This window comes from Chelonia mydas, chromosome 9, assembly GCF_015237465.2.
Source record: "Chelonia mydas isolate rCheMyd1 chromosome 9, rCheMyd1.pri.v2, whole genome shotgun sequence".
Taxonomy (NCBI): Eukaryota; Metazoa; Chordata; order Testudines; family Cheloniidae; genus Chelonia; species Chelonia mydas.
This window is the reverse complement of record NC_057855.1, coordinates 5184982-5201198: the sequence shown is the minus strand read 5'-3', so window position 1 is coordinate 5201198 and position 16217 is coordinate 5184982. Positions and strand designations below refer to the sequence as shown.

General features: G+C 46.9%; 1 protein-coding gene across 3 annotated transcripts in view; it reads right to left on the bottom strand.

Annotated features, from left to right (window-relative positions):
* Positions 1-12683, bottom strand: part of MASP1 (MBL associated serine protease 1) — a 68589-nt gene extending 55906 nt beyond the window's left edge. Inside the window, exons 1-2 of one of the 3 annotated variants that reach the window (XM_037908965.2) lie at positions 12262-12683; positions 9040-9265 (exon numbers count right to left, since the gene is read on the bottom strand). In XM_037908965.2, the coding sequence (XP_037764893.1) occupies positions 9040-9265; positions 12262-12266 (231 nt within the window). In that variant the 5' untranslated portion in view covers positions 12267-12683. The remainder of the gene's footprint in view (positions 1-9039; positions 9266-12261) is intronic. The other 2 variants (XM_037908966.2, XM_037908967.2) reach the window with 2 other exon arrangements.
* Between the last annotated feature and the right edge of the window lie 3534 nt (positions 12684-16217).

Below are 16217 nucleotides of genomic sequence, written 5' to 3'. Positions count from 1 at the left end.
ACATCCTTCAGATCTGACTTTCTGCTGAGACCGAGGGGGCTTGGGTCTCATGTCCCCACTTGGCCTCATCTCTAATAACAAGAATCATCTTTGGTAATGTTGTGAGGACCACACGGAACGTGTGGCTTATTTCATTCCAGAAGGCTGTACACGGTAAAAGCAGAGAAGCTCTGCAGACACTACTGAGTGTCCCTTTCCAATCTGTCGGGATCTCCCCTCCTGCTGTCATGTTCCCAGAGGGCCTTCAGCCCTGCCCTAGGATTGCTCTGCCTAATGAGCTGTTTAGATACATTACAAGTGGCATGTTTTGCTCTCCTCTGTCCAATTAGTGCATTCCTGGGAGGGCAAAGGAAGCGGTGATGGCTGCATTTCTTGACTGCCTGCTTTGTGCTGTTTTCCTGCTGCAGATATTTCCAGTGCTGAGCGGAAAGACCAAATTCCATTTGGCGCTTACAAAATTCCATTAACTTGGGGATTTCAAAACAGATCTGCAAGGTGTCATTGCCCTGGTTATCCTTCCGCTGGTGCCGTACGAAGAGCAGGCTCTGTGCTCAACAAAACCGTTATAGCTCTGACTAAGTCAAAGGAGCTATGGTGATTGAAACCAGCTGAGGATCTGGCCTTGAATATGAAATCTGAGGGAGCAGGGGCTGCATCTCCTGATTCAGTGTGTGCCCAGGGAGACCTCATTTCTTTTGGACCCCGCAGAAATCGTCCAAGAAGAAAGGCCAGAGTAGACTCATAAATCATTACCTTCCTGATTGATCTGGGTGCAAATGGCTTTGAACTAAGGACGTGAGGTTGATTGAATTGGAAAAGATAGTAAAGGCCAATGGCATTTGTTGCCCAACTTTTAAGAGGATTTAACATGCAATAGAGAGAAGGTTGCTGTTTTTTAAACCAGGATTAAGTTCAGCGTATTCTTGCAGTGAATTTCTCCACTGCAATTGATGTTTCCCGAAGGGACATATCTTCTCTAGTGAAAATGTTGACATAATGACCCCGGACAGGGAGACTCCAAACAAACAGCCGAGATTTAATTACCAGCCAGCTCTCTGGATGTAAATGATCTATGAAAAAGTATACAGTCCTCAGCAGCAGCAGCAAATATGAGCCAGGGAGGGTGACCTTTCTGTTTATTTTACTGCCAGAGGCCTGTCACCGCGCCATGTGCTGGAGGGGATGGAGTCCATCGCAGATAAAGCGTCGCAGATACCTTCAGCGAGGACGCTGGTCTTTTCTGCGAGCCCGGCTCTGCAGCTCTTACTCACGTTGAGTAGGTGGGACTCGTCCTGTGGGAAAATGCCATCGCCCGGAAGGGTTCCAGATTCTGGCTCGATGTTTGTGTCTCTGTCCATAGAAACCTAGAAATGTCGGGCTGGAAGGGAGCTCGAGAGGTCATCTGGTTCGGTCCTGGGCACTGAGGCAGGACCAAGCATACCTAGACCATCCCTGACAGGTGTTTGTCCAGCCCGTTCCTGAAAACCTCCAATGATGGGGATTCTACAGCCTTCCTGGGTCACCTGTTCCAGGACTTACCTACCCTAAGAGTTAGGAAGTGTTTAGCTGCTGCTTAATGCACTTGCTCACAGTTGTGATATCTCCTGCTCCTGCTTTGCCTGACTCCACGCTGACCCTCGGTTCCAATTCCTGGCTTCTGACTTTGGCGCTGACCCTGGGCTCTCGCATCTGGCCTCTCACTCCAGCTCTGAGCCTGGGCTCTGACGTCTGACTCCTGCTCTAGCCACTGGGCATGATCACCCACATCCCAGTCACTGACATAAGAACGGCCATATTGGATCAGACCAATGGTCCATCTAGCCCAGTATCCTGTCTTCTGACAGTGGCTGGTGCCAGGTGTTTCAGAGGGAATGAACAGAACAGGGCAACTATCAAGTGATCCATCCCCTGTCGTCCACTCCCAGCCTCTGGCAGTTGGAGGTTTAGGGACACCCAGAGCATGGGGCTGTGTGCCTGGCCATCTTGGCTAAGGGCCATTGATGGACCTATCTTCCATGAACTCATCTATTCTTTTTTGAACCCACTTATGCTTTTGGTCTTCACAGCATCCCCTGGCAATGAGTTCCACAGATTAACTGTGGGTTGTGTGAAGAAATACTTCCTTATGTTTATTTTAAACCTGCTGCCTGTTAATTTCATTGGGTGACCCTGAGTTCCTGTGTTATGTGAAGGGGTAAATAACACTTCCCTGTTCACTTTTCTCCACACCAGTCATTATTTTATAGACCTCTGTCATATACCTCCTTAGTCGTCTCTTTTCCAAGCTGAACAGTCCCAGTCTTATTAATCTCTCTCATATGGAAGCTGTTCCACACCCCCAAACATTGTTGCCCTTCTCTGTATGTTTTGCAATTCTAATATATCTTTTCCGAGAGGGGGCGACCAGAACTGCACGCAGTATTCAAGGTGTGGGCGTACCATGGATTTATACAGAGGCATTATGATATTTTCGGTCTTATTATCTGTCCCTTTCCTGTTGGCTCCTAAAACATTCTGTTTGCTTTTTTACCGGCCACTGCACATTGAGCAGAGGCTTTCAGAGAACTCTCCCTGATGACTCCAAGGTCTCTTTCTTGACACTCATGCTGTTAAATCTGGAGTTTCCTGGTGAGCTGGCCAGGGATCACAGCTGTTCCACTAACCCAGCAGGTGGGTTGAATGAAGATTCTAGGTGCATGTACATCTTATGGGCCACATTTTCTAAATTGTCCTTGAAAATATGCGTGTGATTGTGCAAAGCCGGTACTTATAGGCACTTTAGTTTGCAAATGTGCACATACAAATGAGGCAGTTAGGGGCAAATCCACCATTAATGTGGAAGGACACAATTCCATGTCACCAGCAGTTCATTTAGCCCAGTTTAGGAAATGTTAAAAAGTACTCTGGGTCTCCCTCTATATACAGACCCAGGTTCTCTGAACTGGCTGATCTGCGCTTGTTGCAAGCCCAGGCTGGCAGGAATGGAGAATGGGATGAGGGCAAAGATTTCCAAACCTGGAGCCAGTAATAAAGACAGAGCAACTCTGTCTTACCTTGGCTGCTAAGGGTCTCAAGGGGTCACTCTGGCAGGGAGGGATTAATCCGATGCAGTGGTGTCCTGGCCATCCTCCTGACTGTACACTTAAGCTGGTGACCTACGTGAGTAGGGGTGAGTGACACAGGACAGTGACTGTATGTCACTGGAGGATATTCCCAGGCTGTGGGAATTTCCACTATCTGGATTGGCCAGGAATACGGCCTTTTTGAATGTCATGAATCTGACCACACATTGCGGTAAAGCTTCTCTAGGGATGTTGTCGATTACATCATCCAGTATATCCAGACGTTCCTTTGCAGTGGTCCAAGCACTGAGCGAAGGAATCCGTACATGGGACTCTCCAAACGCCATGCACAGCGCAGGGCCGGGGAAACAACCACTGATAAAGACAAATCTGCGGGGACCCTTTTATGGCAGCAAGTTGCAGTCCCATGGAAATGTGGAAAATGTGCACAGGACAGGGGCACTCACTGATGCTCTCAAGAGGGCATCGTGTGGCTTGAGCGTAGCACAAGATGTATCCACTCTGCAGTGTTATACACACTTCTAAAACCATTTGGCCTTTCCACAGTCCAGCCTGGCCTGTGGTCTTGCAATATACTTCACTGCAGACATCTCTCAAGAGCAGGGTCTCCACCAGTTCCTTCCTCTTCTTATGGGCTAGGGATGACAAACCCAGAGTTTGTAGTGCATCGCCTCAAACAGCACGAGGCTGACCCTTTGCAGCCCACGCCCTGAATGCAGCTGCAGTCCTCAGGGGGATCACGTCAGTATCACAACACAATGATTTTCCCTCCTGGGATATACGTAAATACTGGCTTCTTTCACGATGCCCCTATTGAGCAGCTTCCCTGATCCAATGTGACTAACCACCTCTGTTTTCTCCTCCAGCTGCTCCTAAAAGCTCCCTTCTTTGGCTTGGCCTTTCCTGGCTAATCAGCCTCTCCTGCCTCTGCAACTAGTTGTGAATGCAAAATCTGCAGCCACTCAAGACACGGCTGATCTCAACAATGAAAAGTCTCCTGACTTTACCTTACAGTCACGCCCTCCCCTCTGTCGGTCAGTGTGACAGCACCGCCCAGAAGTTCAGAGCTCCATTGTGTTGGGTGCTGCATGAACACGCAGTATGGGCTTGTCTACACGGAGAAACTGATCAGAATAGCTCTCGCAGAATAAATTTGGTGAGTGCACTAGTTATTCCCAATCCAGAGTGACTTTTATTCTGGAATAGAGTGTTCACATGGGGAGCAATTCCAGAATAGCTAGACAAGCCCTCCGAGACTCGCCTTGTCCTGTCTACATTTATACAAGATGCAACATGTGGGGGTTGCAAACTGAGCCTCTAATTCCAGAAAGCATTTAAGCACATGCTAAAATCTCACTGATATCAATGGGCCTTAAGTTCTAGTTTAAGTGATTTCCTGAATCAGTGCTGATGCAAAGACCGGGGAAGGGAGGATGTGGGTTACATAGGCTCGTGATGTGCAGAGTGCAATGCAATCGACTCATTCAAAGGGTTGACTTTTAATTATAATAAAGAAATTACCAGATTAAAATCAATGTCAGGAATATCTAACCTCAGCCCTGATCCTGCTATTAAATCCGCCGGGCTGACTCCTATGACAGAGATCCCTGCTGAGGGCATAAAAGTGCAGGAACACGGGGCCTTAGGCTGAAATTTTCAAATCCAGGTAGGGGCTTTTGGCAGAATCCCTCCCTCGAAAGGAATGGAAGTTGTGGGTCTAGATCCCCCAGTTAGATTTGAAAACCTCAGCCCAGCACAGTAAGCTCCATGGGGATGAGGCTGTTTCTTCCCAATTTGCCCGTAAAGAGCCTCCAGGTGACATAAACAATGAATATCATTGACTCTCCTTCCAGTGAATCTCAAGCTGCCCTGCCTCCAGGTCTATTATCCTGAGCTGAGTGAAACTGCTTGGTCTGGTTCGCAGGAGATCATGCCAACCTATTGTTATTTCGGAGTCACATCCCTGGGAGCTCCACTTTGATTTTCTGGGTCTGAGTGAGGTGAGAAATTCCACCGAAGTTGAGGCATTTCGCTTAGGGCTTGTCTACACTTACGGAGGGATCAATGTGCAGCGATTGATGCATCGGAGGTCGATTTAGCAGGTCTTGACCCGCTAAATCGACAGAAGATCACTCTCCCATCGACTCCTGTACTTACTCCACCTGAACGAGAGGCGGAAGGGGAGTCGACGGGAGAGTGTCTCCCGTCAGTGTCGCCTCGTGTGGACCCCGCGGTAAGTAGATCTAAGTATGTTGACTTCAGCTACATTATTTACATAGCTGAAGTTGTGTAACTTAGATGGACCCCCCCCCTCCGTAGTGTAGACAAGGCCTAAGTCTCAGGTGGAACTGTGCACAAAACCACCCCTGATCGGCACCGGTTGGCCTGGAACTGAGCCAGATTTTCCCAGGAGGACCACAATCCAATAACCGCATTCCCACTAAGCAGTGCCTAGGCCTTACTCTAAAAAAAAGAACAGGAGTACTTGTGGCACCTTAGAGACTAACAGATTGGTTTAGTCTGTAAGGTGCCACAAAGTACTCCTGTTCTTTTTGTGGATGCAGACTAACACGGCTGCTACTCTGAAACTAGGCCTTACTCTGTGATTAGTCCCAGTGTGGTGGAGGAAGCTGTCTGACTCGAATGCAGGGCGGGGGAAGAGGCAGACCTGGGGCGGCAGAGCTTGGGACAGGACAGACCTGGGGTGAATCAGGATTTTGTAGGGCAGGAGGCTGTTGTCGGCCGTTGCAGAAGCTGGAAGGCGTGCAGCGAACGAGGCTGGGGCCGGTTGGAAGAGAAGGGACAGATTCATGCTGAACGCTGTGCTGGAGAATTGGAGTCTGTCCCTGCCTCTGCCATAGAGTCCCTGTGTGATACTGGGCAAGTCACTTAAACCAGCCTTTTCACAGGTGGCCATAGCTGTGGGTTCCTCATTTTCTTGGTGCCTGACTTGAGAGGCTGGGGCCTGATTTATAGAAGCGCTGGGCGCTCACAGCTACAACTGAAGTCAATGCTGTGACCATATAAAGTGTGGTATAATGCTAATTACTCTGAAAACTCAGGTCCTAGGGGGCTCAAATCGGCCACCCCAAATTAGTGAACACCTGTGACCTTAATGTCCCTGTGCACCACAGCTCCCCATTTGTAAAATGAGGATAATAGCACTGCCCTATCTCATAGGCAGGCTGGCAGAATAAACCCATTAATGTCTGTGAAGCACTTTGATATAAGCACCATGGAAAAACCCACAAGGAAATGAATTATTCTGTCTTCAGAGCAGAGTTGGAACGGGGGCAGTAAATAAGGACTGGGGCCACCCACTGAACAATGAGGATAAAAGAAAAGAGAGAGTGAGCACCATCCATCCTGGGCATTGATTAAGGCAGGGATCCTCTGGAAAGAATAGTATGTGCTCATACAATTAAAGATGGTTTCATAATGCATATGTACAAGGGGGGGCTGAATGAAGATTGCACAGGAGACCTTAATTCTGGTATCTCCTAGCTTCTGAGGGCTCGAGATTGCTCCCTTAACATTCCTGTCATGTTGTTGTGCGTGTGTGTAATTTCTTGTACTTTTCTCCTGGCCCCTCTGATACGGCTCCTTTCTAAGGTGAACAAGCCCAATCTATTCAATCTCTCTTTGTAGGAGGAATTCTTTGTGCCCTTGACTAGACTCATCACAGTCCCCAAGTCTAATTTGCCAATTCCTTGCGAGGGAGCAAGTTCTTCCTTTATTGTTTTTACAACTATTGTTTTAAATGCGGAATGGATTTAGAGCTCCGGAAAAGTTATTATTCACCTCTGACAAGCCAGTCAGGAAGCCGAGATTTGGACATGTTCTCTGATTGGCTCAGAGGTGATTCATCCTTTGCCCTGAATTCAACAGCTGTCAATCAGGACCCATGTCGGCTAATATGACTCTGGGCCTCGGTCGTGTTGACCTCTGGGAAACAGAGGCACATGGCTGATGCACCACTTGACCTTTCCTCTTTCTGTCCCAAGCCAGGATTTTCTTCCGTGTTACAATGATGGTCACAATGGATTAGCTCAGGTGTTTGTGCAGTGGTGATGTTGTAGAGTGCCTTGAAGAGTGCCTTATTGACTGGTCCAAAATCCATCAAAATCAATGGAGAGTCTCCCTCTCAGTTTGAAGGGCCTTTAGAGCGTATGCCCCCTTCATAAAATCCACCGATATTAACAAAAGCTGGGGAGATGAACCGAGGCTGGAAATCTCCATAGATTCGCACAGCCGCTTGGACACTCTCCTCACTTTGGCTCAGAACTTTGTAATTATTTCATCTAAATACATACGGATAGTTTTCAGGTCACCATCAAAACAGCCAGATGGATGTTTCTGAGCGTTTCACAGCAAGAATGTAATTCCCTGGCTGAGGCTTTGCAGGATAAGTTTCAGCCTGGAGCAAATTTATGCAGCTGAGATCTAAAGCCCTGTAAAAAATACCAGCCTCTTATGGAAACCCAGGAGCAAGAGGGGTTCTGCTGCCAAATGGCACCAGGTGCAAATAAAAGGGATTGTTATGATGAGAACGTGAGGGTTGGGGGAGGGAGTGAAGGGTAATGCTTGGAACTGGGGAGGTTCCAATGAATTCTATCTTCGAGCTCATTGCTTTTTTGTAAAGTTATATATATATGTATGTGTCTGTGACCTTTGTTCTTGGAGGAAAGCCAGGAAAAGCAGAAAGGACTAATCAAATAGCAGCGAGCGCTGTTAGTAAGGGAAACGGTGCCAGCACAGTTCAAACAAGAACTAAAGCAGGAAAAATAAAATACAAATGTTTTTGTTTTGTTTTCTCAAAGCAGAAATCTAAATGAGCTGGAAACAAGAGATGGGGGCTAAGGCGTGAAATTCAGCTCCAGATCCATGCTCCTCCCATCTCAATGATCGGCGGGGTTTGGAACTGGAGGTTGGATTTGGACTCGTCTCTACTGACAACCTTCGGTAATGGTAATGTATGTCCAGTCCTATAGGCCAGGGTCAGCACAGAAAGGGGGAGCTAACTACCAATGTTTTGCCTTGTCTGTACTGGCTGCTCCAGTAGGTGGCGCTCCGTGGCAGCACTGATCTCCTTGCCCCAGGACGGTAGTAAGGAAATGCGGTGTGGCTGGAGATGCTATCTTTCAGAGGAGGTGTCAGCCCGAAATCTTGGATTTCTCAGGGTTGTTATAGCTCCCACAGAGGGATGTCAGCCAGAAAGTCCCACCTACCATGTGGATGACTGTAAAAGACAGCCTGGAAGTCTGGACCCAAACTTTAACAGCCAATCCCTGCTCCTGTAATGGACCAGACCAATCCTTTAGGTCTGATGACCTTTGGGAGAGTCTGGGACCAGATCCAAATGTAGTGGCTCAAGCACATAGCTAGTGACTTGAACTGGATACAGTTTGAATTGGATACAGGACTCTTCTCCACTAGAGGGTAAGGTGGAGCCTGCAAGGATCATTTAGCATTCAAGATGTGAGGCATGGCACATGAAAAAGCCTTTCCAAATTAAAGGCATCTTCTATGCATGCTCCTGGCCTTGGCATCATGCCTTTATTATCTTTGCCACCTGCCATGATCCTGGCACATTTGCCACCACAGGTTCTCCTTAGTGAGCATCACGGTATGCTGGCATTTGGGTTCAGGTTCACACTCTGGGTCTAAGCCCTGTATCTGAACATCCTGCCTGTCCCTCTTCACAACATATTCGTTAATCCAATAAAGAACATCACCTGATCTGCTTTTGTCCCTTTTGCCATTGGCTGATAAGCGCCAACTCAGCTTCCCCTTAGTTTCCCACTTGGCAAGGCAACGCTTGTGCCCTGTGAATGAAAAAAGCTCCTCGCCCACCCTGCTGCTACACTAAGCTCTCCAACACGGCCAAGCTGCATGCCCTCCCGGCTCTTGGGTTGACACACTACAGCAACGGCACAGAGCAGTTTGGGCATCTCACCTTCACGTAGTCATATTCACAGAGGTAGGACGATTCCAGGTCAAAATGCATGAAGTAGAGCTTGATTCTAAATCCATCCGGCACAGAAATATTCCAAGTCATTTCCGAGTCACTGGGGTAGGAATCTGGGAAGTTAGGGGACTGGATCTCCCCAAACATGTCTGTTAACTCAATGGCAGCTGCACTACCAAACAGGAAGGCACAAAGGGACCAGGCCAAAAGGTACCTGCAAAACACACATGAAGATCAAATTAATGTTTCCCCAGGCTGAAACCCACCGAGGACACAATCTACTTGGTTTGTCCCGCGTTCCAGGGTGGTTCTACTTTGAAAAGTGCCTGGGACCGGTACACTATGGCTTCAGGATGGCAAGTGAGGAGGTTCTTTTCACCTTCCTCTGCAGCATGGGATGTGGTTCACTTGCCAAAATCACTGGGGCATGTCTCACTTAACAATTCCCTGCCAGGGCAGGGGCCTTAGTGACACCTCGGTCTCTCCTGTTCCCTCCTGGTGGCATGCAGTTTAGTTTCCTGCGATAGTCCAACTGGCAGCCTGTGGGCCAGATCTGGCCCAGGGAATGATTCCATCCAGTCCCTGAACGTGTCTGCCCCTCAGCAGACCTGCTCTATGAAAATGGCATCCTGGAGCGGCGCGACCTCCCATGTACTGTATGCGCGAGGTCACGCCCCACGAAGGTGGCCATTTTGTAGAGAACATATTTCTGCATGGGGCCTACGACGCTGCCCTGCTCAACTAACATCCAGCCCATGGCACTGGAAAGGTTGACTCGCCCTTTGAGCTGAAGATCGGGGTAGCCGGGTGGGATTTAACAGTCTATGCTGGGCAGGAGGTGAGACAAGATGACCTGATGGTACCTTCTGGCCTTGAACTCTATGAAACCAGGAATGGCTCCCCCATGGGGGGATTTCCTTAAGCAGATTGTAATGACTCCAAATGGGAATTTGGTGAGATACTGGGGCAAATAATCTGACTCTGATGAGAAATGTTTAGGATCGTTAATGAACCCAAGTGGTCGGGACCTCATCTCACTCAGCCGATGGGCGCCCAAGCATCACAGTGTCCTCTATCCCCAGGTTGGGGGGCAGGTGTCAGTGCTGACTCAAAGGATATAATAGGGAATCAAGTCTCTTTGAACGATATAGCACACAGGTGCAATCTACAGCTTAATATTTCCTATCTCTGCACACGGCCTCCTCGCAAACCCAGGGTATCTAACACTTTCTGAGGAACAGACAGGGGGCAGCAAAGTATCCTGCTAACTAATGCTGCGTTGTTCAGGAAATGTTAATTTAATGGAAGAATAAACATGCGAAAGTTTAATAAAATAATGGAGCTTTTAAAATAGGCTTAATGAAAGAATCAGGGGTATAACAGCTAAGCCTTATTATTGTTACTTACCCTCATCTCACTAAACTTGGATAACTGAGGGTTTGTAGACACTACCGGGATGAGTTGTCTCATCAGCGTAGGTAATCCAAAGGCAGACACTAACTAGGTCAATGAAAGGATTCTGCCATTGACCTAGTGCTGTCTACACCGGGAGTTAGATCGACATAACTACGTCGCTCAGAGGTGTGGATTTCTCATGCCCTTGAGAGACGTAGCTAGGCCAATGTAAGTTCCCAGTGTAGACCAGTGCTGACTCTCCAAGTGTATATATCTCCATAACTGCACTACAATAGACATATTGTGTATGTTATGTAGGGAGAGGCTAAAGTTAAATTTTTATCTATTTCCCTCTTTTCTGTTTGTGAGTCTTCTTTCTTTCTTTCTCTTGGGAGTAGGTATTATCCCCATTTTACAGATGGGGAAACTGAGGCCCAGAGAGGTTAAGGCCCAGATCCTCAAAGGCAGGTAGGCTCCTAATTTCTACTGAAATCACTGGAAGTGAGCACCCATGTCTCAAGCTTTCTGTCTGGTTCTGGGCCTAGGTGACTTGCCCGAAGTCACAACAGAGTTTGGATTCTACGCCTGTCTCAGGTCCCAGGAAATTAATGCTGATAATCCAGCCATCCTGATGTCCAGTCTTGTGCGTTTTTCCGGCACAAAAATCTAATATAATTAAGTATTTTTTTTAACAAAACCTGTGAAAACAGGAGGTCTGCTTGGCATGCGACATTCGGCTTGAAGCTGACCAGAACCGAAGCAGTTTAGTTCCATTATCCAAGTGGATAAAGTGCAACAATAAAGGGACAATGTCAAAAGTCAAATCCATTAAAAATATTTTTTCAGTTTTAAAAACTAGACACTCAGGCCTTGATGTTCGGAAGCCATTAAAGCCAGCAGAACTATTTATCCACAAAGCCTGGACAAATGTTTGCAAGATCAGGGTCGGAGTTAGCTATGCCAGTGAAGAAATTAAAACGATATCTACGAATTCTTTTTAACCTGATGGAGCCCTTTTAAAAGCAGGGCCGTGGTTTTGTGTACCACAGGCTCTTTCCTCAGCTTTTGCTGAGAAGCAGAGAAAGGTAACGAGAACTGAGACATTTGGATCGATTTTTCTCTCAACGCAAGTGAGTTTTAGCATACAACTTTTTGATGGCTTCTTCGAAACCACAAAAATGTGCGAAGGGAAAAATCTGTTTCTCTTCTGGTTGAAATACATTTTGGGGGGGGGCCAGATCTGTAGCTGGTGTAAACCGTATAAGCCTCCTTGACTTTGATGGAGCTATGCGACTTTGCACCAGCTCAAGATTTGGCCTGTTAGGTCTTTGCTTTGCTTGCTCGGTAACAGAGGAGGAAAAATAAGATCAAACTTCTCTGCCATGCCAGGAAAGTCTTATCCTCAGGAAAGGGAGAAAAGTGACTTTGGTGTGAACAGAGAAACAGAAACACGTACAGTATGTGACACCTCTGCTGAAACTCACACATTTCAGAATCCCAGCGAACACTGTGTAAATACAGCACTCAGCGGCAATGAGTGCTCGATTTCTTTATCACGCGATTTCTTTGCAACCCAAAAAAGCCAGCCTGCATGGCGAGTCATCAGCTAGAATTCCTGGGGACTCTGGCACGCAATCCCAGCCCTGGCATGGAGTCGAGATGCGGGCAATGTTTTATTTGTTGCTTGCCTCACAGACTAAGCAATAAAAAAAAAGCACTCGTCAAAGTAAAGTATTTTCCAGAGGCAAATCCCCTCCCCAACCCTGCCCAAACAGCACGGGAATCCCCTTGTCAGTTTCCCAGATGGGTACTTACCTCATTTTGCTGCTGTTTGTGTTTTCTGATCTGCTTGCACTGAGGGTGTTTTTGGTATAGGCTGTCTTGTCCCAAACGCTCCTCTGTCTGCCTTATCTTTGTTCAATACAGATTTGTGTGTGTGTGTGTGTGTGTGTGTGTGTGTGTCTGGAGTTGTCTGGCATTCTCCATGCAGGTCACGCCTTCCTCTGCCTGCTACAGTTCTACACACACAAACCTGACTGTGCTGAAACTGTCCTCCACTCAGCCAGGCTGTTCTCACAGTCCCTCCTCTCACTCCACAGGGATGTCTCCTGGACTTCAACAAAAGCCATAGGGCTCAGCTAGGTTTTTGTCTCTAAATCTGCAAGGGTATGTGTGTGTGTGTTTGTGTTGTAAGTTTTTTTTCCAGACTGCTGTGCCAGATGGCTAAAATTTGCTTCTCAACAGGGCGCGCTGCAGAGACACCAGCACAAGATGAGCTGGGAATGTATGAAACACAAAATTGTCCAACATAAATAACTGAAATTAGACTTGGGCCCGGGCGCTGGAATTCAGATATGGGTTTTTGGGACCAGATTTCAGCCTCTCCCCACCACAGCTCCAAAGTTCAGAGTTTGGGGTTCCACTCTGGTTTCAGAGAAAGATTCTAATCACGACAGTCAGATCTAGGCTCAGATCCAGGTTTCCAACCCCCGCAAAGCTCAGAAGGGGTTGGGTTCAGGATTCTCATTCTGGGGTTAACAGCAACATTCAGATCTGGGTTTGGTTCTGGATTTAGAGCCCTTTAAAGCTCAGGGATGCAGGCCTTTGATTCAGACATATCTCTAAAAGGAACAGCTAAAACCATGAATGCTTTCCTACCCTAAATAGATGCATTTCCCCCTTTCTCTGAACAAAAGGAATGACTTGCCTGTAACACATACCGGGAACAAAATCTATATGGGGTGCAAACAAGGGGACCGTCAGCCAGGAATCAAAGGGAGCACCCACTCCTCTACCAGACAAGTTGCTCTTTGAGAGTTTCAGAGTAAAATTTTAATAGCTATTTGCTGATGTCTGCTTAATCCGGTTAATGTAAATCCTGCAGACACCCAGAGGCAGGCCTGGGTACATACGCAGCATGTTAAACACACACCCAGGAAAGGAAAGCAACCAGGCAGGGAAATGAAGATATGTTGGCACAACTTATTCTAAACAGCATGTTTCTAAAACCTTCCAGGACTTCACCAACTCTCTGATGCAGGGCTGGGGCTCTGCAATCAGAGGGGACCTGTTGATTTAAGACCTGTACTTCTGGCGGAAAGGCCTTCATCTTCTATAACTCCTTGAGACCTCCAAGATGATTATAAATGAAAGAAGGAAACTATTTCGCTCTGCTTTTGTCCATGTTTCCTGTCAGCAGTTGGTATGCTGTCAGTTTCACTGCTGCCCTCTGTTGTTTGTGTGGGACTCCTCTTCAGCCACAGGGGAAGAAATAACGTGTGTTTCTTTTAAAATAGGAAAATGTTATTGTAAAACCACAAAAACTCGGCTGGGAGCTCTGAGGGAGGAGCTGTCACTGCTTTTACCTCCTAATACCTGTTTATTTAGGAAGTTTTAACAGGTCATCGTGACACAAGCACCAGGATTCTGTCTTTACTTAGAAACCCACCCAAACCCTCCCATCTTGCCGGATCCTAGAGCCAGGGCCCCTTAGCCTGAGCCCCGTGAGCCCAAGTCAGCGGTGTCTAACTGCAGTGTGGACCTATCCCCGAGTACGTTTCCCAGACCTGAAAAGGAGCTCTGTGGAAGCCTGCCAGCTTGTCTCTCTCACCAACAGAAGTTGGTCCAATAAAAGATATGACCTCACTATGAGCTGCAATACAGACCAGTGTGGGGGTTGTGTCACCACCTGCCCTTCAACCTGGGGTGCCTCATGATGCTTTGCTGCTGTAGCTTCCACCTGTGCCACTCACAACAGCCTGCCAGCAGGCAGGTCACCCCCTGAGTATCCGTGTATAGCTGCAGCCTGGAGCCAGCAACTCTGACCCCAGCAGCCTGTCAGCAACATGCCAGCCACATTCTCCCTTCCACCAGCCTTGGTTACTGCCTGCAGAGTGACCTCAACACACTCCCACTCCTGAATTTCCCCCAAAGCATGTGTTTTTTGCTTTCCTAGACAATTCAGATAGTCATGATCTGCGGCCTCTGTAACGGGTGCTACTCTAACTGGGGTTCCCAAACAGTTCTCCTTAAACACAGCACTGGATTGGTTTAGGTTAAAAATAAAACAAGTTTACTGAACTGCAAAGAGGTAGGTTTTAAGTGAGTACAAGTACAAGATAATGTCAGCAATGGTTACAAGAAAAATCAAGATGAAACACTTCTTAGTAGCTAAAACTTAACAAGCTATATACTTGGTTCAAGGTAAAATCCTTATCACCAGTTCCCAGCAACATGGCTGGCCCCATTCTCAGGCCAGAATCTCCCCCCAAAGTCAAAGGGCTAGTACCTTTGTCTTCTTAGGTGAAAGAGAGATGCACTGGGGTGTTTTGCCCCTCACTTTTATAATCCAGTCATCCTTTGAAATGCATTTTCCTGAGGGTTCCCTCAAATAAAGTTCATTCCAGCTGTGAGGAAGGAGACACGGAGTCTCATAGTGAAAGAGGTTCCATATTGTTTGCTAAAACGCAACTCGATCTGTTCCTGCCCCCCTTCCTTGCCAAAGAATGGCCATGGACAGGTGATTGCCAATCAACTTTGATGACACCTGGCTAGAGGTGTCAACTTGTCCTTTGTCTTTGAGAAGTATGTTTACCTCTTTCCCCAGACTTGTCTGGTAAACACACTTCAGTCATGATTTCAGCTTATGTTCATAACTCTTAATACACCTTTTGAACATACATTACACGACAATATTATGAGCAGTGTGTTGGTAGTTTTCAAATGATACCTCCCCAGGCATATTTTGTACAAAGATTTTTACAGGCCTGTGATCCACACTCCACCCACCTTGTCTCTGATCTCCTGGGATCAACATGGCTACAACAACACTGCACCCAACAAAAATTTTGGCAGGGATATTAACCCTGCTTCAGGGTTTAAGCCAATCTGTAACTGCTAGGGGTTAGGATGAGACCAAATGTCAGGGGCAAATTATCCTACATCTGCCTACTGCGAGCTTTCTTGCACCTTCAGCACGGATAAGGCCTCAGCTGGAGTATTGTGACCAGTATGGGAAAGATGTGGAGAAACTGGAGAAAGTCCAGAGGAGAGCAAGAAAAAAAAAAAAGATTGAAGGGGTCTAGAAAACATGATTTACGAGGAAAGATTGAAAAAAATGGGTTTGTTTAGTCTGCCAAACACAAGACTGAGGGGGGACATGGTAACAGTCTTCATGTACGTAAAAGGTTGTTACAAGGAGCAGGGTGATAAACTGTTTTCCTTAGCCACTGAGGACAGGAAAAGAAGCAATGGGCTTAAATTGCAGCAAGGGAGATTTAGGTTGGACATTAAGAAAAACTTCCTAACTATAAGGATAGTTAAGCACTGGAACAAACGACCTAAGGAGGTTGTGGAATCTCTGTCAGTGGAAGTTTTTAAGACCAGGTTAGACAAATGCCTGGTAGGGATGGTTTAAATATACTTAGTCCTGCCCCTTCCAGTCCTACATTTCTACGATTCCTATGAATTATCTGGTGCTGGGCACTGTCACAAACAGGATATTAAGATAGATGGACCTCAGGTCTGGTCCAGTCAGACAATTCTTGTTTCTAATTTGGCCATTTTTTCTTAAATATCTTAGAAATACCAGAAATATGGAGTCTTATTGTCCTTGTCTTGCTGGAGGACACAAATGTATTTTAGCAGCTGTCTCAGCCCTTAATGGCCTGGATGACTCTTTAATAGAGTTTTTTCCTAAGTGTTGATTGGACATTTGAGTTAAGTGACAGTAATAAAAAAGGAGCACTTGGAACAGCCTGAATATAAATCAC